This window comes from Diabrotica virgifera, chromosome 1 (assembly GCF_917563875.1).
Source record: "Diabrotica virgifera virgifera chromosome 1, PGI_DIABVI_V3a".
Taxonomy (NCBI): Eukaryota; Metazoa; Arthropoda; class Insecta; order Coleoptera; family Chrysomelidae; genus Diabrotica; species Diabrotica virgifera.
Genome location: NC_065443.1, coordinates 317,760,398 through 317,784,629, shown reverse-complemented (window position 1 = coordinate 317,784,629; position 24,232 = coordinate 317,760,398). Strand labels below are relative to the sequence as shown.

At 36.6% G+C, this 24,232-nt stretch overlaps 1 protein-coding gene across 1 annotated transcript in view; it reads right to left on the bottom strand.

The window, feature by feature from the left end:
• LOC126878661 (cysteine-rich motor neuron 1 protein) overlaps nucleotides 1–24,232 on the bottom strand; it is a 263,846-nt gene that overhangs the window by 218,751 nt on the left and 20,863 nt on the right. The window contains exon 2 of the mRNA XM_050641504.1: nucleotides 16,540–16,739. Coding sequence (XP_050497461.1) covers nucleotides 16,540–16,739 — 200 coding nt within the window. The remainder of the gene's footprint in view (nucleotides 1–16,539; nucleotides 16,740–24,232) is intronic.

Genomic DNA, 24,232 nt, shown 5'->3' with positions numbered 1-24,232 from the left:
AAAATTACTTATTGGTAATTACTTTAGTAGAAGGGAATGGCGTGAGCATTTGCCTGATTAAAATTTCAAATGGTCTAATAAAGTTTTACTGTGAGAATATTCGGACGTTAATGCTTGGGTGTTTTGTTAAACCGTTTACTGTTTACTCTGTGTACGGTATATTGTTATACATGTATGTATATGTTGAATGATTCTTGTATGTACAATGATAAAATACGTAAAATCTCGCATGTTTAAACTTCATCACGGAATGATTGCATATAATGAGGGCATTTTAAACCTGTCATAAATTTTTAATGGACATGAGGGTATTTCCCGCGGTCAGGTGAATGAAAATTACTAAGTTCTCGGGAAGAACCGCGTTGAGAATTTAAAGTCGACATTTCGGCACCCATTTTGGGGCCATTATCAAGAACGATATGGTTCCATTCGAGTTCGGAGTCTCAATCTGCCTACTCCCTTCATTCGTGACGTACCAGTTGTGTCTTGTTCTCGAAGAGAATTAGGTCTCAATCTACCTACTCCTCAGTGTCGAGTGACGACCTGTCAAGTCTTGTCTGCAAGCAAGCAAGCAATTTGATTTAACCCGACCTGTGGGATTTGTTCACCCTCTCGAAGGAGTACATTCGGGTGTAACAAGTCATTGGGGCGAGGTGTTTTGACCCGAGTTATACAGGGATCACCCCACCTCGCTCCAATGCCCCAGGCCATCCCTTTCCCCCCCATAGCACGCTGATGCGCGATGGAGGCACAACTATCGTAGCCAAATGCTCTTCACAATGGAACCCTGGGTAATAAGATTCCACTGTGGTATCCTAATCGAATGCAAAAAACTAGGCCCAGCGTGATGCGCTCTATGCCTTTATCTTCTTAATAACTTATCCGCGGTACTAAAAATTGCTTGCTTGGGCCCCGAGTCATCGTGCCGAGCCCCACTGAGCCCTGTTGGGCCCTGCTGGGCCCCGCCCGATGACTCGATGCTCTAATTTTTTTGTGTTTTTGGTTTTTTTAATTTTTTTGGGGGCTTTCGCCATTTTTTTATTTTATATGAATTTTTTTGGGGGCTTAAGGCCCTTCTAATTTTCTAATATTTGCTTACCTTGGAGGTGGTCGTGGTACTTGGACTTCGTGGGTAACGCTATCTTCGGCACTTGTTTCGAGCTACGAACACACTACTATCACTTATCACTTTTAGTTTATCCTATAATTTGTTGTTTCGGGCGTCTGTGCTTCCATCGGTGGAACTCGTCGTATCTTAGCGTCTCTCGCAGTATGTAATTTGGGTGATGTTCTAATTCTGCGAATTTGACCCTTGCCTTGTCTGTCATGGTTTCTGTGACTCTCACCTGTTGGAGTTCTCTGAACAGGAATCTTTCAGCTACATATCTTGGGACTCTGACGGCCTCCCTCAAGCTGTTGTTATGGACTGCTTGGATCTTCTTCTTGTGTGTATTACATACGTGTCCCCATGCGAGAGACGCATAAGTTAATACCGGTAGGATTATACTATTTATCAATCTTAACCTTGTTTTGAGTGTTAGTTTACTTTTTCTGCCTGTGAGTCCTCTTAGATTCGCTCTTGCTATGTTGGCCTTCTGGACTGTGGCTTCTACGTGTTTTTGGAAGGTTAATCCTTTATCCATAATGACTCCTAGGTATTTGGCTTCGTTTTTCCACTCGATGGGCCTGTTCTGCACCCTCAATTGTTCCTCTGGCTGCTGTCTCCCTTTCTTGTATAGAACCGCTTGTGTTTTCTCTGAATTTATGGCTATCTTCCATTTGATACACCATGCTTCAATTTCTTCTAGTGCAGTTTGTAGGTTGGTCACTGCTATATCTGCGTTTCTATGCTTGGCCGCTATTGCTGTATCGTCGGCGTAGAGGCTCATGAGGGTACCTGGTGTTCTAGGTACATCTGCGGTGTATATCGTGTACAGCAGGGGTGACAAGACCGCTCCCTGTGGCACTCCAGCCTCCGGGATTCCGAGTTCGGACAGGACTTGTCCTATCCGAATCCTGAACCTCCGGCCGCCCAAGTACGACGAGATTAGCCTCGTCATCGCTCCGCTGTACCCGTAATCCCGCATTTTGAATAGGAGCCCCTTGTGCCAGACTCTGTCGAATGCCTTGCTTACATCCAGGAACGCTGCTCCAGTGTACTGCTTATCATTGAAACCGGCTGCTATGTACTCGGTTAGCCTGAGGACTTGTAGTTCGCTGGAGTGCTCTGCTCTAAATCCGAATTGAGCCTCTGGGATGATATTTAGTCGGGTTGTTTCCGCTTGCAGTCTGCTGAGGATGACTCTTTCCACTATCTTGCTGATCGCTGGAAGTAAGCTGATTGGCCTGTAGTTCTGTGGGAATGTGTGATTCTTGCCAGGTTTTGGAATCATGATGACACGGGCCTCTTTCCATCTGTTTGGGAATGTCTTGAATCTTAATATTGCATTTATAATATTTGTGAAATACACTATAGCTTTTCTGGGCAAATATTTTAGGGCTCTGTTGGTTATTTCGTCGAGGCCAGGCGCTTTTCTCGGTGAACTATTTTTGATATGTTCATTGATTTCTTCCGGTGATGTTGGGGGGATGAAGTCCTCTGGGTCTTCTGGTCCTTCTTCTTGTTCTTCGACTTCTTCCAGGAAGTCGTCGTCTTCATCTTGGTGGAAGTTCAGTCTGCATTCATCTTCGAGTGTAGTCCTCATTGCCTCTGCTTTGTCTTCTATGGTGTATACCATGCCGTATCTTCCATGTAGTGGGGGGATGGGTTTCCTGTCGCTTCTCAACATTTTCTGGAGCTTCCAGACATTTCTCATGTTTGAGTCTTGTTCTTCCATCTCTTGTACAAAGTTGTCCCATTTTTCGCTACGGTGGAGTTTTAGGGCCGTTTGGACCTCCCTATTTAAAGTATTTGCCCAGGATTTATCTACTCTGTTTCTTGTTCTTTTTGCTGTTTTCTTTGCTCTATTTTTTTCCCTTATCAACTCTTGTGTTTCTTGTGGTATGTCTTTGAACCTTCCCATGAATATCTCGACATCTTCCTCTGTTGTGCTGTTTCTAATTGCCTCTTGGATGATATTTTCGAACTCTAGGACTTTTCCTTCTATTTCTTCTGGATTGTTTATTACTGGCACTATGTTTATTCCTTCACTTACTAACCTTTTGTAGTTAGTCCACTTTATTTTCTTTTTTGTTCTTTTTGGCGGGTTTGTCTCTTCCCATGTTCCGATTTCTAATAGGATGGGGTGGTGGTCAGTTGATCCTTCGTCCAGCGTGATTAATTCTGATTGCAGTCCTAGGTTTTTGGCTACAACTAAGTCGATGTGTGTCGGAAGTGCGTTTCCTGGGTAGTGGGTAGGTTCTTCTGGGCCCATTGCTATTGTGTCTTCGTTATTTTCTATGTATCTGTTTAGTAGTCGTCCATTCCTGTTCGTAGCTCTGTCGTTCCAGTTGGGGGATCTTGCATTCAGGTCTCCTATTATGATGGATGGTTCGGCGATGTTTAGGAACGCATCTAGGTCATCGTCCATTAAAGGGTCTTGTGGTCTTACGTAGGCTGATGTGATCCTTATTGCGCCTTGCCTCATGTTAACTTCTATTGTTGTGGCTTCCATGTTGACCAGTGGTGGAGTAGTGTAACTGGTGTGTCTAATACCCTTCTTTACTAGGATGGCCGTTCCTCCTGATCTTCTAGTGAGGTCGTTCCTATATACGTCGTATCCAGGAAACTTTAGGTTGAAGTTGTTGGTCAGTTTTGTTTCCTGAATTGCTACGATGTCCATCTCGTATCTGTTGGCGAGTTCATCTAGTATGTTCTGATTTGTGGTTATGCCGCCCGGGTTCCAGGAGCCTATCCTCAAGTATCCCCTCTCTGCCATTAGTTCTGTGCCTGCCTGGTGCTGAGTATCACCTCTTGGACTACCTTAGTCACGATGTTTGTGACCATCCTGACTAGGTACTCTTCGTCTGGGAGGGTTGGTCGGTGTGTTGTTCTGCGCTGGTTGGTCTCCCTGCGTGGCTTGCGCGTAGGATACCCCGGTTGCCTGCTGTTTTCGGTTTGGTGGTGGTCGCTGTTGTGACCTCTGTGGTGGAGGCCTCCCCCAGGTTGGGCACCTAGGACATCCTCTGTAGTTGGCTGGGTGGCTCCCATTGCAGTTGGCACACGTTGCCTTGACTTCTCTGGCTCTCTGGCACTGCTTTGAGTGGTGTTCTTCGCCGCACTTCACACATCTCGGGTCCTTGTGACACGAGTTCTGGGCGTGATGGTACCCTTGGCAGTTGAAGCACTGCGTCGGTCCTGCTGCCTTGTGTAGGTCCTCTACCACAACTTTCATGTGGCACAGGTTCGTTACCCGCTTTGCTTTTTCCACGTCTTCCTGATCCAGTGTCATGACAAACATGGGTAGTGGCCTCCTTTTCCCTACTCTCGTAGACATGTTACGTGCTGTGTGGCAGGTTATTCCATATTGGTTTGCCATGTCTTCTTGGATTGCCTTCTCGGTGGTATTCGTGGGCAATCCTCGTAACACTAATTTTGGTTTCCTGTCTTCGTCGAGTGGAAAGGCTATCCATTGTAGCCTCTTTTTCTCTTTGGCGGCGTATGCTTCTGCATATTCCTCCACTATCCTTGTCATCTTTCTGTAGTCATCCGGGCTTTTAGCCTGGATGAGCGTCTCTCTGCCACTTCTGGAGATTTTGTTTGTGGTGATGATGCCTTTGCCCTGGGCTATGGTAAGAATAGCCCCTGTCTCGCTGACACTCTGTAACTTAATTACAGGCGGTTTTCTGTATGGTGTTACCTGGTTTTCAGGTAACACGGCTTCTTCGGCGTCTTCTTCGTTTTGGTTTGTTTCCATTGACACTGTATCAGTTTGACTGGAAGCGGCAAGCGCGTCCCTATCTGTGCTCGTGGATGGCACTGGTTCTTCGGGGAGGGGTAGCTGTACCTGGGGAGCTAGTTTCATGGCTTTTTCTTGGTTGGACGTCCATGTGGCGTCTTCCTCGTCGGTTAGTGTCACCAGGGGTGGAAACTCTTCCTTTCTCTTTTTCCTCTGTTGGGTGGACGCCTCCTTCGTCGAGGTGGTAGCCTTCTGGCTGGGTGGTCGAGTCTGCTCGGTGGTCATCTTTTTGGTGGCAGGCTGCTCTACTGGTGGTTTTTTGTCCGTCTTTTCGGGGTTTTTCTTCTCCGGTTTCTTTGCGAGTTGTTTCTGGAGAGCTATCAACTCGTCGAATCTGGCATCCATCTTTTCGCTCATTCGTCGAATCTCCGTATTCAGCTCTTTGATCTCTGCCTTCTGTTGTGCGATCACCTCTTCATATTTTTTGTTGTTTGCATCAACGTTTGCTGCAAATTCTTTCATCAGGGTTCTGAGTCGGTTGATTTCTTCGTTGGCCCTTGTCAGCTCGTCTTCGCTGGCGGCATCCTCTTCAACCCGCTGACGTTTGGTAGTGCCCCCGCCTTCGGCGCCTGGGACGTCTTCGTCCATGTCCTCGACTTCCTGGGTGGCCTCGATGTTCTGGGAATCCTCGACTTCCTGGGTGGCTTCGGTGACGTTCTCGGTGGTCTCGACGTTCTGCGTGGAGTCCTTGCCTTTTGACTTCTTTTTCTTTTTTCTTGTTCTACGATTTTGGATCGTAAAACCGTCTTTTCCATCTTCCTGGTCGCTCGAGTGGTCATCGCTGCTCTCTTCAGGGTGCTGTAACAGGAGGGACTCTTTAGAGTCTGCATATCTTGGCGGGGAAAGCGCCTTGGATCTGGGGGGTGACCGAGATCTGACTCGTGTCATCTTTGGTTGGGAGCGGTAACCTAACTTTTAGAAGAAGCCTTTTTTTCAGCCGATTGGCCCGACACCACATCGACTTCAGGGTTGGCTCCCTGCACAACAGCGCGGTAGTTCTCGTACCTAGACAGAACTAGGTACGGGATCCTCTTGATTTTCTCAACTCTCTGACCTTAGGGGCCGGGGCTGCAAGATGTATTCTAAATAACTACACCTTGCAGTGTCGAGGCACAGTGTTTTAAACTGTACCCATTCCTAACGGAGGCACAGAGAGTATCCCGTAGCGGGCTCACGTCGAGCCCGCTATTGCTTATTCTGCTTTCCAACCCTTGTTTGCAATGTCTCAGAAAATTCAATGAAATCAAACTTCCTGAGTTTCACCACATCCAAGAGGTTGGCTTTTGCCTCTGCTTCCACGTCTTCGCGTCTAGCGAGAGCGAGCGCTCTAGTGTTGCTGTGCTTACATTCACAGCCGTACTAAGAAGTACGTTACACCAAAGCACTTCCCTCTCCTCGACTTGTTGCGCTGCTACTGCTGCTCGTCCGCACTCTGCACGTCTTGTCTCTTCGGCGGCTACCGAGAGACTGAAAAAATACTTACTGTCAAGTCTTGTCTTCACCTGTGTAGCTCCTTTTATACTCTCAGTATGCGCGGGATCTGTATGCGCGGGAGAGGCCTGAGCGGGATCTGTTGGCGAGGGGAATCGCTGAAGCAGCAGTCACTATGTTTCCGGCGGTCTTTTAGCATCATCGCGTGTGTTTGAACTGTCATGGCTTTTTTAAATTTCAATGTCTTCACGAATATTTCTCGATTTTAAGGAGCGGACAGGAGCGATGGTCTTTGCTTTCTCGAAATCTATTTTCTGACCTGTCTGAATATGATGTTGGGCTAGGGCTGAAGTAGTGTCGGAATATTTTACAGATATAGAATGTTCATAAATACCGTTTTGGATTCGTCGGTTTGTCAGTCCTATGTATGTCCGTGGCAACTGGAGCAAGTTATCTCGTAGACACTATGGTCTTCATTGGGGATTTGGTCTTTTACGGATCTAACGAGATTAGGCAATTTTGAATGAGTAGTGAAGATGGTTTTGATGTTTACAGGGGTAAGAGTTCTACTAATCGTGTCAGTGACACCTTTGATAAAAGGTAAAAAGATTTTGGGTTGATCGTGCGGCAAGTTTTCTTTATTGGATGGAATGGGATTTAGATGTTTCTGAATGGTCCTATTGATTTGTATGATGTGGTAGCCGTTTTGCAAGAATGTTTGTCTTATTGAATTTAGTTCAGATGGTCTGTGATTGTCGTCACTAAGCCTTTTGGAACGGGAAACCAAAGTGCTGATAACTGAATTGAATTGGGCGGGGTGATGATATGAGTGGGCATTGAGATAACGCTTTGTATGGGTGGGTTTTCGGTACACGGAATAGGAAAAACTATGAGGTCACTGTTTATGTATAAGGACATTAGGGAATGGGAAAGACGCATCAGAATCAACTTACATCGTGAAAAAAATCGTCCCGACAATAATAGTTGATTTCGATACGATTTGTTTAAAGGGGAATACTAAATTTAGTAAATGATACCAAAAGTTTGGTTTTCGAGAGGCAGTAGAAAAAATGTTTTATTCTGTATTTAATATGATTTCTATCTATATATTTATAAATTGAAAATCTTACAATCAAACCGGAAACTATATTAAACCGGGAATTCGTTAATCTATCGAAGAAGCGAAGAGAAGTTTTCAAGAGCTTGTTGAAAGTTTTCATAGTCTGGGATTCGCCTTTATAAAGAACAAGTTCCCAACTATTTATATCTATTATAACTAGTTGTTTGTATTCGATATCAAACTTAAAAGTTCTTTACCAAGAATTGCATGGAGAGAATAATAAATACCAGAAATATATAATAGGGTGTATTATACTTTATTCATAAATAAAATATATAAACGAATTGTTTTCCGACTGAATAGAAATAATTTTGTACAAGTAAAGGGTGAAACCGGTGTAACATATTGAAAGAAGCAATAGAAAACGCAATAAAAAGTGCTAAAAAATGGCCAAGTTCGTACAGAACTATTAAACGAGTGATGAAAAAAACTTACGTCGGTCAAACTGGCATAAACTTTAGCAAGCGTGTAACTGATTACACAAAAGGGATTTCAATAATAAGAAAAATAGATTCGACGTAAGAACATCACCTTACACCTTCTAGATCATAATTATTATCCTTTTATTGACCAGTTTCAAATTCTCCATATTCAAAATAAAGCCCTTAAGATATATTTATTACAATCTATGGAAATTAATAAATTAAACAATACATATATCAGAATTCTGAAACACCATTTTGAGACAAACAGCTCCCCATTCCTCAACCTATTCAGTTAAAGACTGTAATGTGAAGACGTATAATAAAATTTCATCACTTGAGAAAGGGAATCCGCCGAAACAGGTGTAATGACTTTAATTTGTATTACCTTTTGTAAGAGTATTAAAAAAAGCGTTTTTGCCTTCTAAAAGACAAGATCTCTTACTATATGACCCAAATATTCAAGCTTCCGCCCCTTAATTGTCTGTATAATTTCTTTCCTTTTATTAACCCTATCAAGGACTTTAATATCGCTGATTTTGTCTACTCATGATACTGGTAGCAGTCTTTGATAACACTAACGCTCAAGAACTTCCATTTTGTTAATCTCTGATTGCTTTAATGCCCAAGCCTCAGATCCGTAGAGCAAAGTTGGAAAAACATGACAGCGTAACAACCTTATCCTTAGATCCATTCCTAGGTCTCTATTACGAAATAGATGTTTTGTTTTCTCAAATTTTGCCATTGCTATTTCTATTCGGTTTTTAATATCTTTTGTTTGTTTTGCGTTTTGACTAACCAATGTTCATACATATTCGTGTTTGTCTACCCTTTCTATCTGGATATTATTAATATGGAGTGTCTCGTTGTCTTTTGGATGTTTTGTAAGGAAACTTATTTTTTTCTTTACAATCCATACACATTAATGGTATTATTCCTAAAGTGTATAAATTCGAATAATCTATTTCTAATACAAATTCCAATGCCTATATCCGACCTTCTCGATCGGCGATGTGAAATATTTCTCGAAGTGGTGGAGTAAATGATTTATTGATAGCTATTTATTATTGGTAGGTAATTATTCTTTTAGACCACGTGAACAAAAGCGTTCAAACTCAATTTATAATCTCACAAATAAATCACCAATTCATGAAAAAGGCCACTGCCCTGTACTTAACTTGCACGTTTGCACCTATTGCGAACCTATTTAGATGCTTAAACAAATATGAAATGGTTGGAACAGAATTCAGTAATAACTTGGTAACTAAAGTATTTATAGATATACAGTAATTATATACTTACAGTGAAATTAGGAAGTTATTAGTAATATGAGATTACAAATTAAATGCTAATTTGGGATTGAACACCAAGAATGGCTGTTATTCACACTTATTCCAATACCAAATGTAGCTAATGTAAAAGAATATTCCGATCATCGATCAATCTCGTTAATGAGTAATTTGTTTAAGCCGTTTCTAAAAATCATTCATAACCGTGTTTACAGAAAGTTTGGATTCAGAAAAGGACTACGTAGGTGCTACACAAGCTCAGTAAATGTTCTCACACAGAGATGTTTGGACGTCAATCAAGAGATACACACCTGTTTCATAGATTTCGAAAACGCTTTTGACAGGTATGTCATGATTTACTTAAAGATCTTGCTCTTAAGTTCCAAGCCATATAATATGATAAATATCTAGAAAATGTCTAGAAAATCCTCAGCATTTTTTTATTTTATCATAAATAACATAATTTGATGAAGGCACCAAAGGTCTAACGCAAAAACAGTATGTACTCCCGCCATAATAAATGAATAAACGATAGGACTGGGTAGAACATGCTTGACATTGTAAGATTTAATAAAAAAATTGTTTTCAACCAAGTGTTTTTTCGTTAATAAAATATAAGTTAATAAGTTAATAAATATAAAGTTAATAAATATAAGTTAATAAATTTATAAACCCATTCATGCTCCCTTACTTCGTAAAATATTGTTTTAAAGTGTTCAAATATCACATAACTACAAAAAATATGCTGATATTTTAGCAAACTGTTGAAATAGTTCAATATTATCTATTTAAACATTTTTTAAATTAAATTTTTTTCTAGATTTCTTCGTCTATAACTAATAAATCTATTATTGAACAGTGATGATATTTTTCAAGGAGCATAAAAATAGCTCCCTGTATTTGCCTGTCGTACGTACAACAAATAATGTTGAAAATACCAATGTAGTTAATTGATATATGCATATTTCATAAAGTTTCTAATTGATGCACAACCAGTAATAATTTGGTGTTAGCGAGTTCACATACTAGATCAATTAATTGGATGTCAGCTCCATAGAATCGAAGTTTTACTGATTTTAGGTTCCACATGTTGCACAGTACTAACCCAACAAAACGAAGTAAATAAAAAATTGTTAGGATTTTTTTCGTGGATAAAACACACACTGATTATTACGATGTTTCGAACGGAAAGTGAAAGAAAAATATATGACTCACGATGGATAAAGGCACCCAAAAACATCAAATGCTAAATGTACAAATCCCTGATAAGATCAGTGCTTCTGTGTACATCCAAAATATGGACAATGTCAGGAAGTAATGAAAAAGTACTTGCTAGCTTTGAACATATAAAAAAAGCGTGTCAAGCTAGGAACACGGGACTCGTGAACTTTTAAAATCGAAAAATTTCTCGACAATCGAGAACCTAAAAATCTTTTTATCAACTAAATATCCTGTTTAAATTTTCAATTATCTTATATCCCTATCTTTTACCTGTATTGAAACGGAATAGCTAATTTAATCACAGGTTTATAAAATTTCTATGGTTCTATGCCATACTCCAATCGACAAAATATATGTGTGAGTTAGCAACTCTTGACTTTCGTTCTGTCATGTAAGTTTCTGGTTGAATAGAAGTGACAATGCCGTTTTTCTTCATCTTGTGTCTATTTTTTATATCGTTTACATCTCTAGGTCTACATGGAAAACAACTAGCTCTAAATACATCATCTGGAGCCAACTAACTCCATCATCGTCCTCCATATCGAGCCACCAATCCAACAATTCTATAAATATCATTTTTTACTGTGGAGCTATAGGTAGGATTCCCTTATTTATGTTAATATCTCATTTCATTTTATATCTTAATGTAAAATAAATATGATTAGTTTATTAGTTAATACACTAAGCATTAAAATTAACGCACCACCTTAATAATTGGACAATTTTGATGTCTCGTATTTCCTAAACCTGTTGTCCGATTTGAGCGATTTTTTAGTATATTATAGCTTTATTCTTCAAGAATTTATATATCTGGGGTGTAATGCTAGTTCGCCTCCATGTGGTGCACCCTGGGTAACGCTAAATGAACTAGCAAAAATTTGGCGGCAGACGAACGAAAAACAAAAACAATATCCTGCCAACATCACAGATCACAAACAGAAATCTTATCTATACGTAAACATACGATGGGAACAAATAAAGGTTCTTCTCAGAACCAACTGACTAGAGATCTCGGACCGTGTATCCGAGTCTGTCACCTTAACATCGAGGGCATAAGCCAGGCAAAATGCCAAGTGTTGCAAAAACTCCTACACGATAACGACATTGACCTGGTTGCCATACAAGAGACCCATACTGAAGACAAAGTCCAGCTTGATTTAAGGGGAAAGATACCTGGCTACGATTTACTGGGAGCCACCTATGATAAACATTACGGCGTCGCAACCTACATTCGCTGCAATATAGAAAATGGTTTCCTACTTTCTGCTTCCAATGAAAATAATATACATGAAGTAGTCACCAAGATTGGAGATATTACCGTAGTTAACATATACAAACCTCCAGCCACTACATGGAACCCAGAAGTGCTAAAGACTCATCCACATCCTACTATATACATCGGCGACTTCAACAGCCACCACGAAATGTGGAAGTACACCACGAATGATGAAAATGGGGAGGCACTAGTAGAATGGTCCGAAGAGCAAAACACATACCTAGTTTTTGATGCCAAAGACAGAGGAACATTTAAATCAGCTGCATGGAGAAAAGAATATAACCCAGACCTATGTTTTGTCTCAAAAGATACCAATGACAGACCACTAACAACTGCGAGAAGTGTCCTTGCAGACTTCCCACATACTCAACATCGTCCGGTGCTTATCACCATCGGAATATCAATTCCAATAATTAGATCATATCCTCGACCCAGGTGGAATCTTAGAAAAGCAAACTGGAAGAAGTTCTCTGAACAACTAGACCGAACCTTGTGCTGGGTCCCTCCAACCAGCAAACATTATGAGAGGTTTGTGGGCGCAGTAATAAGCACTGCCAAGAAAACCATCCCTAGGGGGTATCGCAAAGAATATGTGCCTGGATGGACTGAAACATGCGAAGACTTATACACGAAGTTTCTCGAAAGTGGTGACCGAGAAATAGCCGATGAGCTTTTACACAACATCGATACAGCTAGACGCCAAAAATGGATAAAGACTGTCGAAAACCTTGACTTCAAAAAATCAAGCCGGCAGGCATGGTCCTTGTTGCGGAAAATTGGAGGAGCTAACCAGCTGGAATCCAGAGAGTCTAAAATGTCTCCTAACAAGGTTGCCTCCCATATAGTATCTCTATCCAGAGCTCCACGAGATCGAACACATACTACCAACGTGAAAAGAGACTTAAGGGCATTAAAACAAATGAACAGAACGAACTCCGAATATTCAGCAAGAATACTTATTTCTGAAATCACACATGCGCTGAAAGAAATGAAATCAGGTAAAGCACCTGGCTTTGATGGTATCCATCCAGAGTTCTTGATACACAGTGGTGTATACACGAAACAGTGGCTTGCAATGTTCTTTAATGATATACTTCAGTCAGGTAACATTCCTTTCTCACTTAAGCGAACAAAGATAATTGCAATTCCGAAACCGGGCAAATCAAACGATAAGCCAGAAAACTACCGCCCCATAGCTCTACTCAGCATGGTATATAAACTATTAGAAAAGCTTCTCCTCAACAGAATTAGTCACAGGATACTAGAAAATGTCCCCATTGAACAAGCTGGCTTCCGCCCTCATCGAATCTGTACGGACCAAGTGCTGTCATTAACAACTTTTATAGAAGCTAGTTTTCAAAAGAAACAAAAGACAGCAACAGTATTTATAGATCTAACAGCAGCATATGATACTGTTTGGAGACAGGGATTAATATATAAACTGGCCCGCATTATCCCCTGCAGAAAGATAATTAACCTCATTGACAACATGCTGACCAACAGAGCCTTCCAGGTTATAATGGGAAAGGAGACGAGTAGACAGATGAAACTTAACAATGGTCTTCCACAGGGTTCTGTCCTTGCCCCTTTACTTTTCAGCCTCTATATTGCTGACATGCCTGAAACCGAATCTCGGAAGTTTGGATACGCTGACGACTGGACCCTTGCAACAAGCCACCAATCTTTAGAAACTACAGAAATCACTCTCACGAATGACTTATCCATCCTCAGCGAATACCTTAAGAAATGGAGACTACAGCCAAGTACTACAAAAACTGAAGTATCAGCTTTTCATCTAAACAACAAGTTGGCAAACAGAGAATTGCGAGTGTATTTTAATAACAAGCTGTTAAAACACAATAAATACCCGAAATACCTTGGGGTTACTCTAGACAGAACGCTCACATTCAGAGAACACCTGACGAAAACAGCAGCAAAATTGAAAACACGCAACAATATAATACAGAAACTCTGCGGCACTACATGGGGGTCCACAGCATCAACATTAAGATCCTCTGCTCTTGGCCTGATATATCCGGTGGCAGAATACTGTGCTCCAGTGTGGCTAAATAGCAGGCATACCCACCTGGTCGACACCCAACTAAACCGTACTATGCGTATGATAACAGGCACAATTAAGCCCACCCCTACAATGTGGCTACCTACCCTTAGTAATATAGCACCACCCAACCTACGCCGCGAACATGCATTGGTTAAAGAATATAACAAAATAATGGACAGTCGCCAGCTTCTAGTCCACAACGACATCCCCGATATTCTTGGAAACCGTCTCCGATCCAGGTTACCCCCTCTACAATCTGCTCAAGCGCTGCAGCAATCCAACTTTGACTTAAATACCCGATGGAGAGAAGATTGGGAAAGTAGGACAGATCCGCATTACCATAGTCTACCGGACATCATAGGGAAACCTGGCGAATTTGAACGTCCCCGTAAGATTTGGGCAGCCCTTAATCGAATTTGAACAAACTGTGGAAGATGCGCCGACTCCCTCCACAGATGGGGTAAACTCCCCTCGCCTTCTTGTGACTGCGGCGCTGCAAGACAGACGATCAGTCACATTGTTCAGGACTGCCCACGCAGAGCATACACAGGCGACCCTATAGACTTTGTAATGGCAACCGAAGGGTCAATCGAATATATAAAAAAATTGGACATCTGTTTGTGATGCATTGTATAATGCATAAATCTAAATATATTCTGTGATATACTTAAGCCATACGCTAAATAAAAAAATAAATATTCTTCAAGAATATCGATGTAATAATATTAATGCTAAACAGGTAAGTGTCATTGTATCCCAGGTGTAACAATGATAGTGTATTTTTTCCTCAAAGTTTGGAACACCCTGTGGAATATTCTAGCGTATATAAAATATTCAAATGAAAACTCAACTGTAGCCTTAAGCTTTCTTAATATTCTGCTTTTCGATTCATTCGCTTACGTGGGATAATAAAAAAGTTGGTACTTTAACAACTAGCCATTTTATTCATCTATACAGGGTGTTTCTAAATAAGTGCGACAAACTTTAAGAGGTAATTCTGCATGAAAAATAATGACCATTTGCTCTATAACGATATGTCCGCAAATGCTTCGTTTCCGAGATACGGGATGTTGAATTTTTTCTCATAAACTGACGATTTATTTATTGTTCCAAAACCGGTTGAGATATGCAAATAAAATTTAGTAGGTTTTAAGAGGTAGTTATTGCGCATTTTTTGACATACAATTAAGAATTTTATATTCACCATTGGCGTGCATTCGGGTAATATGACCCGTATGCACGCCAATGCATATGCACGTAATTGTATGCCAAAAAATTCGAAATAACTACCTCTTAAAACTTACCAAATTTCATTTGCATATCTCAACTGGATTTGGAGCAATAAATAAATTCACTCAGTTTCTAAGAAAAAATTCAACATCCCGTATCACGGAAACGAAGCATTTGCAGACATATGTTTATAAAGCAAACGGTCAATGTTTTTTAATGCAGAATTACTTCTTAAAGTTTGTCGCACTTATTTAGAAACACCCTGTATTGATGAATAACATGGCTAGTTGTTAAAGTACCAACTTTTTTATTATCCCACGTAAGCGAATGAATCGAAAAGCAGAATATTAAGAAAGCCTAAGGCATAGTCGAGTTTTAATTTCAATATTTTATATACGCCAGAGTATTCCACAGGGTGTTCCAAATTTTGAGGAAAAAATACACTATCATTGTTACACATTGTTACACATGTTACACACGCTATACAATGACATTTATCTGTTTAGCAACAATATTATTACATCGATATTCTTGAAGAATAAAGCTATAACATATTAAAAAAAATTACTAAAATCGGACAACAGGTTTAGGAAATACAAGACATCAAAAATGTCCCATTTTTAAGGTGGTGCGTTAATTTTGATGCTTAATGTATTTTATGTGTCTTTTTCAAGACTCATTGTTTACTTTTTCGACTAAGTCATGACAAACTTAAACTTGAGTGACTGTGCTAGACGAAACCTCAACAATCGGCTCCTATTTAGTTGGAGTTTTATTGGTAGGTATACATACATTATTAGGCCTGGATCCCGCGGACCAAAAAAGTTTATTAGTAGCAAGCTGAAATTTTTTTAATAGCTTAAGGGTGTCTAGTCGGACAAACTTTGATGTGCGGGAACACTGGAACAAGGGAAGTGTTAATTGTGGAACAGGTTACAGGTTTTGAACGTCAGACTACGAAAACATCCCATACATTTTGTCGGACAGAACTTTCAATCGATTTGTTACCGTTTCATTAAACTCTCAGGCAAAAATCAGACTGCTATTTACCACCAATATAATTCTTGTCATTTGAGATGTTCTACGTGTCACACTTATTAAAATGCCCAACATATTTGTCGGACAAATATTTTTTTATATATTACATAAAGTCTCTTATTGAATAAACTTAAAAACAACCTGCTAGTTTTCACAATCATAAACTTGTCAGGATGCCACGTTCCACAATTAAAATCACGTTCCACAATTAAAACTTTCCTGTTCCAGTGTTCCTATAAATCAAAGTATGTCCGACTAGACACCGTTAAGCTATTAACAAATTTTCAGCTTGCTTTTAATCAACTTTTTTTGGTACGCGGGATCCAGGATTATTAGTATAAATAAAAATTAAACATTTAAAATTTGTAATTTAAAAAATTTCATAGTAATATTTCACGTACCTAGCATGATATCACGAGTTTTTATAATCATTTACATAGTTCCTCTAAAAACTCCAGATTTCCATATTTCGCGTCGAGCAAACTACTTTTTAGTATAAAACTAGAAAAAACTTTGATAAATCTCCTCAAAGTGTCAAGAAAGAACTCTTACCTGTTGCCCATGTGTGTATTCGACCCCGGCGACGAGACATGTAGCAGCCGAGCTAAGTCTCGCTAATCCGTGTGTCGTAAAGTCGTCCTCGTCTAACACGAGCGACTCCTCCTCGTCTTCTTCTTCGCCCTCTTCGCCCTCGTCTTCGATGCTGTTCGTCAGATCGTCGTTGTCCGACGTCGAACTGGATAAAGCCGGAGCTGAAACGACCAAAGACAGACATTCATTTGAGGGAATAGTTCTTTTCAGCGTTATTTCTTGGCATCAGAACAGACCAACATCACAATAAAATTTTATACCAACATCATCTGCAACTACGAATTTTCTAAAAACATGTTTTCATTTCAGTCAAATTGCTTATGAGATGCTTGTTTATAAAATGTGGCATTATTACGGTAAGGACGTCAAATAATGCCACGTTAAGGTAGAAATGTATGTAATATTCTATTTAACTACAATTATCCCTAACAACACAAAACATTCCAGGAATGTACTATCAAATTTCTATTAATGTTTGAATGTCCTGGACATTGAAGGAACATTCGGTGAACATATGATTAAATTATTGGTGGAATGTTACCACAAGACATTCTATGAACATACTACCAATGTCCTATATTTTAAGAGAGGCCATTTACTATTCAATTTGCGTTCATTTTCAAATTTGCCGCGCGTATATTAGGCAATCCAAACCAAGTCACTTCTGGTTGCAATGTTGGCATACAAAATGTTACAGAGGTTATGTTTGTAATATCTATTTTTCATTGTTTATCGTCGTATTTTGTCTATTTTGGATTCATTTGAATTTCGTTTGCTGTATTTTGTGAACTTTATAAACTTTACCACAATGTAAAGTAATTATTTAAGGAAATTATTATTGGAAACTCCAGATGTTCGACAAAGGTAGGGGAAATAATTTTTATTTACTGTTAATTTTTCCCTGATATTTATCAATATTGATGAATTTTGCAAGCAATAACATTATTTCTTTTATTGTTTTAGATATTTATTGAAGCTGAAAATAATTGGGGATTTAGATCCATATACAATTCAGTCAGAATTGGATTTTACAGTAAAGCGCATTCCACCAAATTACTATTATAGATATTACTAAGGAAGTAAAATTCGCTTGTAGGTAAATGGTATATAAATGTTTATTAAAATTTTATCTAAAATGATCCAAATTGGATAAAAGTGAGTACATCTATAGTACAAAATCGCACAAACGTTTTCGGACCAATCAGTCCATCATCAGGTGGTAGAAACTTTAGATCCAAAGTAGTTGGAACTAGCTACATAGATAGGTCAAAAGACCTTCATTTTACAATAATTATGCCATTTCGGCTACAACAATTTCGACAATAAGTCGATGTTAAAAGGATGTTAAAAATGCAGCGTTATTATAATGTGGTCTTCATCTTGGCTTCAAACTGACGGTTTGAAGAAACAAATCGGAGGTATGTCACATCAACGACTATATCTAGGGAATGTATAAAAATATACTGTGAATGTCCAAAGAACATTCGTAGAGATTCATGGAATGTTCCAACAAGACATTCAAGGAATGTTTAAAATGCTGACAGAGGACTTTCCTGGGACATTTAGGGGACATTCTTGTGCTTTTGAGGACATTCCAAGAATGTTTTCAATATCCTGTTTGTGCATTCTAGGAACATACATGGAATATTTGGTGTTATTAGGAATACAGAGAAATGTCTTGTAAACACATTGTATTACATTTTACCGTCCAAATTTCAGGATAAAATACTTGATAAATACATAACGAAATATTAAATTGTAACATTGAATAAATTTTGAATATTAGTTACCCTTATTTATTTATTCCATGTATATCCTTGCTTCTGTTTATTTGGAACTAGTAACTTATAAGGATGTAACGTTATAAACTTCACATCTTTGTTAATTTATTTTCAAATATTTATTGTATTCTATTTTTTTTTCAGGTAATAATTCATTAATTTACAATGCAATTCTCTTTTAATTTGTCATAAAATATCTAATTTTTCTATCCTAAGACATTTATGTTCTATGCTTCTCTGTAATTTCGTTGACAATGACAACCTCATCCCCGTCGATCACGTTAACCATCTATGTATGTGGCAAAATTACTTTATTTAAGGTTCCGTTTAATCAGATAGCTTCATTTATTTCGTTTACTATCTCTTGGGATGAGTACATTTTTGTACTCTTCGATTATATTCATAGTCAAGCTTATATTCATAGTTCTTTTAACCATTTTTTCATATTTAACCTCAACTCTACAAAACCACGTATCGATTTTATAAATTTATCTTTATTACTTATATTATGCATACAAAAATCTTACAAAATTTAATTATTTAATAACTCTATTTACTTTATTCCTTGCGAAATGATACTTACTGTTTATTTTTTGAAGAATATAAAGGTTAATTATTTTCAACGCTTCTTGATGTCTAATAAACAATGTGTATTCTAGTTTTTGGGAACAAATAAAAGGAACCTTTGATTTTATGGGCGCTATACATGATGGAGAACATATATGAGTAAGTCGACAAATCAACAGTGGAACATTCGACATCAAGGACATCTTCAAACAGAAAATGCACTAAGTATAATCCAAATTGTTAGCTTTCGGCAAGATTTTGAATATATATCATTGAATATAATACACCATATTCTTTATATTTTTAACGAAAAATAAATATTATTAGTTAACAACTTATTGTTTTATTTGCTACCAATCTAGATTTTCATCGTTTATATTTTTGATTAAGACAAGACGTGTTCACAGCCTGAGAGATTGAGTTAGGCTGGCATAAACGATGATATTTAACGATGATAAATATGATTTTAAAATAGTATTTCAATTTTCTGTGGTAGTTTATCGTTACAAGGATATCATTCAATGAGAATCATTTTACATATAAATTGACGTGAATAATAAATTTATAAAATTTTACAAATAAACAAATACAAAGTTTACTGAAAGAAATTTATATTGTTATTAAAAGCAAAAATCTGACAGTTAATGTTGTTCTGAAGCTATTTCCTTGTGGCATTTTTATGATTAACTATTTAGATGGGAAATAATAAACAAGAAAGAACAAAGAATTGCATTTATAAAATACCTTGTGAATGCGAACAATTTTATTTAGGTGAAACATCAAGACCATTAAACGTTAGAATAAGTGAATATCAGTCTTATATTAAAAATAGAGAATTTGATAGATCTCAAATATGTCAACACGCATGGGATAATGAACATAGAGTTCAGTGGAGAGATTCAAGTATAGTCCTGAAAAAATCAGATAGTAAAAAGAGAAAAATCAAAGAAGCAGCTCTAATTTATGCTAAATGAAACCAATTGTATCGCAAATTTCTCGGTAGAGTGCAGTAGGTTGTGGTTACCCATACTGAAAGAGGAAGTCAATAGAAAGAAAATATCACGATTAGTAAGTCAATAACATATCGAGTTAGTACATATTTTATATTTTAGTATTACTTATTGTATATCTATATATTATTAATATTATTTATAATTTAAACATATTAAGGTCAGAATTTGGTATTAGTTTTTGAAAGTAAATACTTACGATGTCGGGATAGTATCACGAGGTTTTTTCCTGGTTTTCCCTCGTGATTTACTATGGAATCTCTAAAGCGATAATTTTACTGTCATCGTTTCATGTGGTTGTCTTTTTAAAGACATATCAAATGCTACGATTTTTTTGTGACGGATATTCTTGAGTTGGGATTGATTTCATGTAATCGAATGAACTATCTTTTAGTAAAGTCGTCCCAGGAACGCAACTCATAAATATTGGTTATATCATTTTAAAGTCTTCTACTTTAAAATGTATAGTATACGTCTGAATTGCCAATATAAATGAGTCAGATTAAATCAATTAGAAGAATTTTTTTACTTAGCAACAACATTTTTGTTTATTTTAGTAGTATTTTGTATTTTGGAAACGACACCCGATTTGGGCGTCGAAAAGTTAATAAAATTATTTTTTCAATTTAATTGTGGCTTATTTCCCATCTAAATAGTTAATCTCACAGTTACACACATATCAAGGACATACGCATAATATGTCCTTGCCATCTTTTGTTAATCCTCGTGAATATACCGATTACAACGAACACAATTAAGTATGTCAGCCACTCTATGATCCCACAAGAGAGACAGTACCATGACTCTCTTTTTTAATTCGGTTTTGGTTTTTGGTACAAAAATAAAACTCTTTTTAAACATCTTGAAAAAGTCGTAAAGAATTTTCTTCAAAAAGTGCTTAATTGTTTTGTTTTTTTACGTTGAAATATTCGATTCGGAATTTGACGGATATGAACCTATTTCTAATTAGCTACAGCTCTGCCATTACTGAGTCGACAGACTTTATACATACTTCATTTTTTTTTCACTTTTTTCAAAAACCGTATAAAAACGTGATTGTACTGTTGAAAAATAAACATTTTCACTCGCAAATAACTCGAAAAGTATTAACTTAGTGAACGCTATAGAACAAAAGTTGCTTAGAATTAGTCAGTTTATCCATTTCGGGACTTATATTGAACGTATATTTTTCACCCCCAAGAAGGGGTGAAATACACCCCCCTGGGTAAAAACACACATCGGCACAATATCACTTTTTTTCTTTGACATGTATATTCAAAATTTCCTGTCAATCCAAGCGGTTCTTTAAAATTAAGAGGAAAACCCGTGAATAGATCAAATTTTTGAGTATATGAATAATTCTATTGTCAAGAATGTGGAAATTTGTCAATATGTGATAAAACACTTTAGGGCCACATTAGAGAACATTTTCTGAATAAATATTCCATCTTTAGTGCAGCTACAAAGGTATACATAGTTAAAGCCAGTAAAAAATATATTATTGAAAACCCATTAAATGTTATTAAATTTATGCCTGGTTGCACCAACAGATCTTAAGCTCTAGCTTAATATTAACATCGGTTGCTACCCGAGGTCCGATTGGAGAATACGTCTCTGTAGCAATAACTCATGTGGGATTTAAGTTTGCCATGGAGAGAATCTGCTTAAAGTTTAATCCTTTGATGATATTATAAATTGATATTAAATTAGCACCAATCATTGTAATGTAATATAAATTTAATAACGTTTAAAGGGTTTTCATAATGTATTAATGGCTTTAGACATGTATACCTTTTCAGTAGCACTGAGGATGAAATGTTTATTCCGAAAAGGTTTATAGAGTATATAAATATACGTTCTATAAATAACTCTTTTCTAAAAATTTGTTGTGACATATTATAGAGCCGACTACAGATAATTAACTTTATTTTTTAGTATTTCATGTATTTTAGTATTTCATGTATTCAAGTATTTCATGTTGTTAATTATAAACCATATTCTTTATTTATTAGAAATAATACTCTCATCTGTGTCTTTTCTGTGAAAAAATTAAATTCAAGTGAAAATGCATATTGCAGAGTCCTTTTCGCTTTCTTTATTCGTCGTCTCTTGTCTTATAAATTGTAAAAGTCAGAGATTAAGGATGTTACCAGAAAGCGGTTCCAATAAGAAAAATTTCAGATTTAAATAATTATTTAATATTATTTTAATAGTGAATTTTTGTATCTGGGATTTTCTCTTAAATTAAAGTCAGTTTTCAGCGTCCAATTTTCAAGTCGAGTTAAGAGACTTTTGCTCTACCACAGTTCCTCTAATTTCATTGCATAACACTGTTTTGAAGGCAATTATGAATATTGTTGTTCTGAAGCTATTTCCTTGTGGCATTTTTATAATAAACTATTTTTAATGGGAAATAAGCCACAATTTTACCAAAAAAAAAATAAATAAAAATTAAAATTTTTTGTTAAATAATATAAAACCATTTGCAAATATTAATGACACATTTATAAAAAATACACATCATTTTTTAAACAAATTATCAAATATTGAATTTAATCCAAATAATATTTTAGTAAGTTTTGACATAAACAGTTTATTTACAAATGTGCCATTAGATAAAACTTTAAACATAATTAAAACGAAATTAGAAAATGATAATACATTGACAACTAGGACAAGACTAAATGTATCAGCTATAATGGAGTTATTGACATTATGTACTAATAATACCTATTTTCAACTAAATAATGAATTCTATAAATAGTTCAGTGGAGAGGTTCAAGTATAGTCCTGAAAGAATCAGATAGTAAAAAGAGAAAAATCAAAGAAGCGGCTCTAATTATGCTAAATGAAACTAATTGTGTCGCAAATTCCTCGGTAGAATATAGTAGGATGTGGTTACCCGTACTAAAAGAGGAAGTCAATAGAAAGAAAATACCACGATTAGTAAGTTAATAACATATCGAGTTGGTAAAAATTTTATATTTTAGTATTACTTATGGTATATCTATATATTATTAATATTATTTATAATTTAAACATATTAAAGTCAGAATTTGGTATTAGTTTTTTGAAAGTAAATTAAATGTAAGACCAAATACTTACGATGTCGGGATATTATCACGAGGTTTTTTCCTAGTTTTCCCTGGTGATTTACTATGGAATCTCTAACGTGAGAATTTTACTGTCAACGTTGCATTTGGTTGTCTTTTTAAAGACAGATCACATGCTATGATTTTTTTGTGACGGATATTTTTGAGTTGGGATTGATTTCATGTAATCGAATGAACTATCTTTTAGTAAAGTCGTCCCAGGAATGCAACTCATAAATATTGGCCATATCATTTTAAAGTCTTCTACTTTAAAATATATAATATACGTCTGAATTGCCAATATAAATGAGTCAGATTAAATAAATTATTAGAAGAATTTTCTTTTTACTTAGTAACAACATTTTTGTTTATTTTAGTAGTATTTTGTATTTTGACAACGAAATCCGATTTGGGCTTCGAAACGTTATTAAAAAAGAATGTGTGTGTACTTTGTACGCACGTAAGAAGTTATACTTCTATTATATGATTTAAACGAAATTAATATACTTTTTATTTATATTTTGTTTAAATATTAAACTAATTTATACTTACTACTTCTCAAACATTTTTATTAGAACAGTGCCAAAAATTAAAATAATAAAAGAATAAAACACACACAAACACATTAAACAAGCCACAAATGATGTCTGAACATTAATTGTCGAAAATTTTTTTAACTAAATACGTATTTTCTGAAAATACAATTATATAATAAATATACTTACAATCATAAAATGTATTAAAAAAAAACAAAAAAGAAAGTTTCTATTGGGACTCGAACCAGCGCTGATAAGAGCGGTTGGTATTGGAATTCATTCGCCTTCTCCGCTTAGCCACGGACACTATGTGTCATTATTTACGAAGATCGACTAACTAAACGGATTAAACTTGTGATATTTTGATATTTTGAAAATTGATCAAATTATTTTAATTTTGAATTGAAATGATTTAGAATTGAAAAAATACAACAAAACATAGAGTAAAAAACAATATATTAGGTGAATATTGATAGAAATTTTGATGGTAATCAAATTATATAAATAAAAGTATTGCATACTATGTATTTTGGCAGATCAAATAGGTAGGTTTATACCCATGATACATTAACAATTATTACGTACCTGTTGCTTTTAAAAACTATTTAAAAGTCACTACAATATTATAAACTTTTTTGTTTCTGTCCTCACAACAATAAAACTAATAT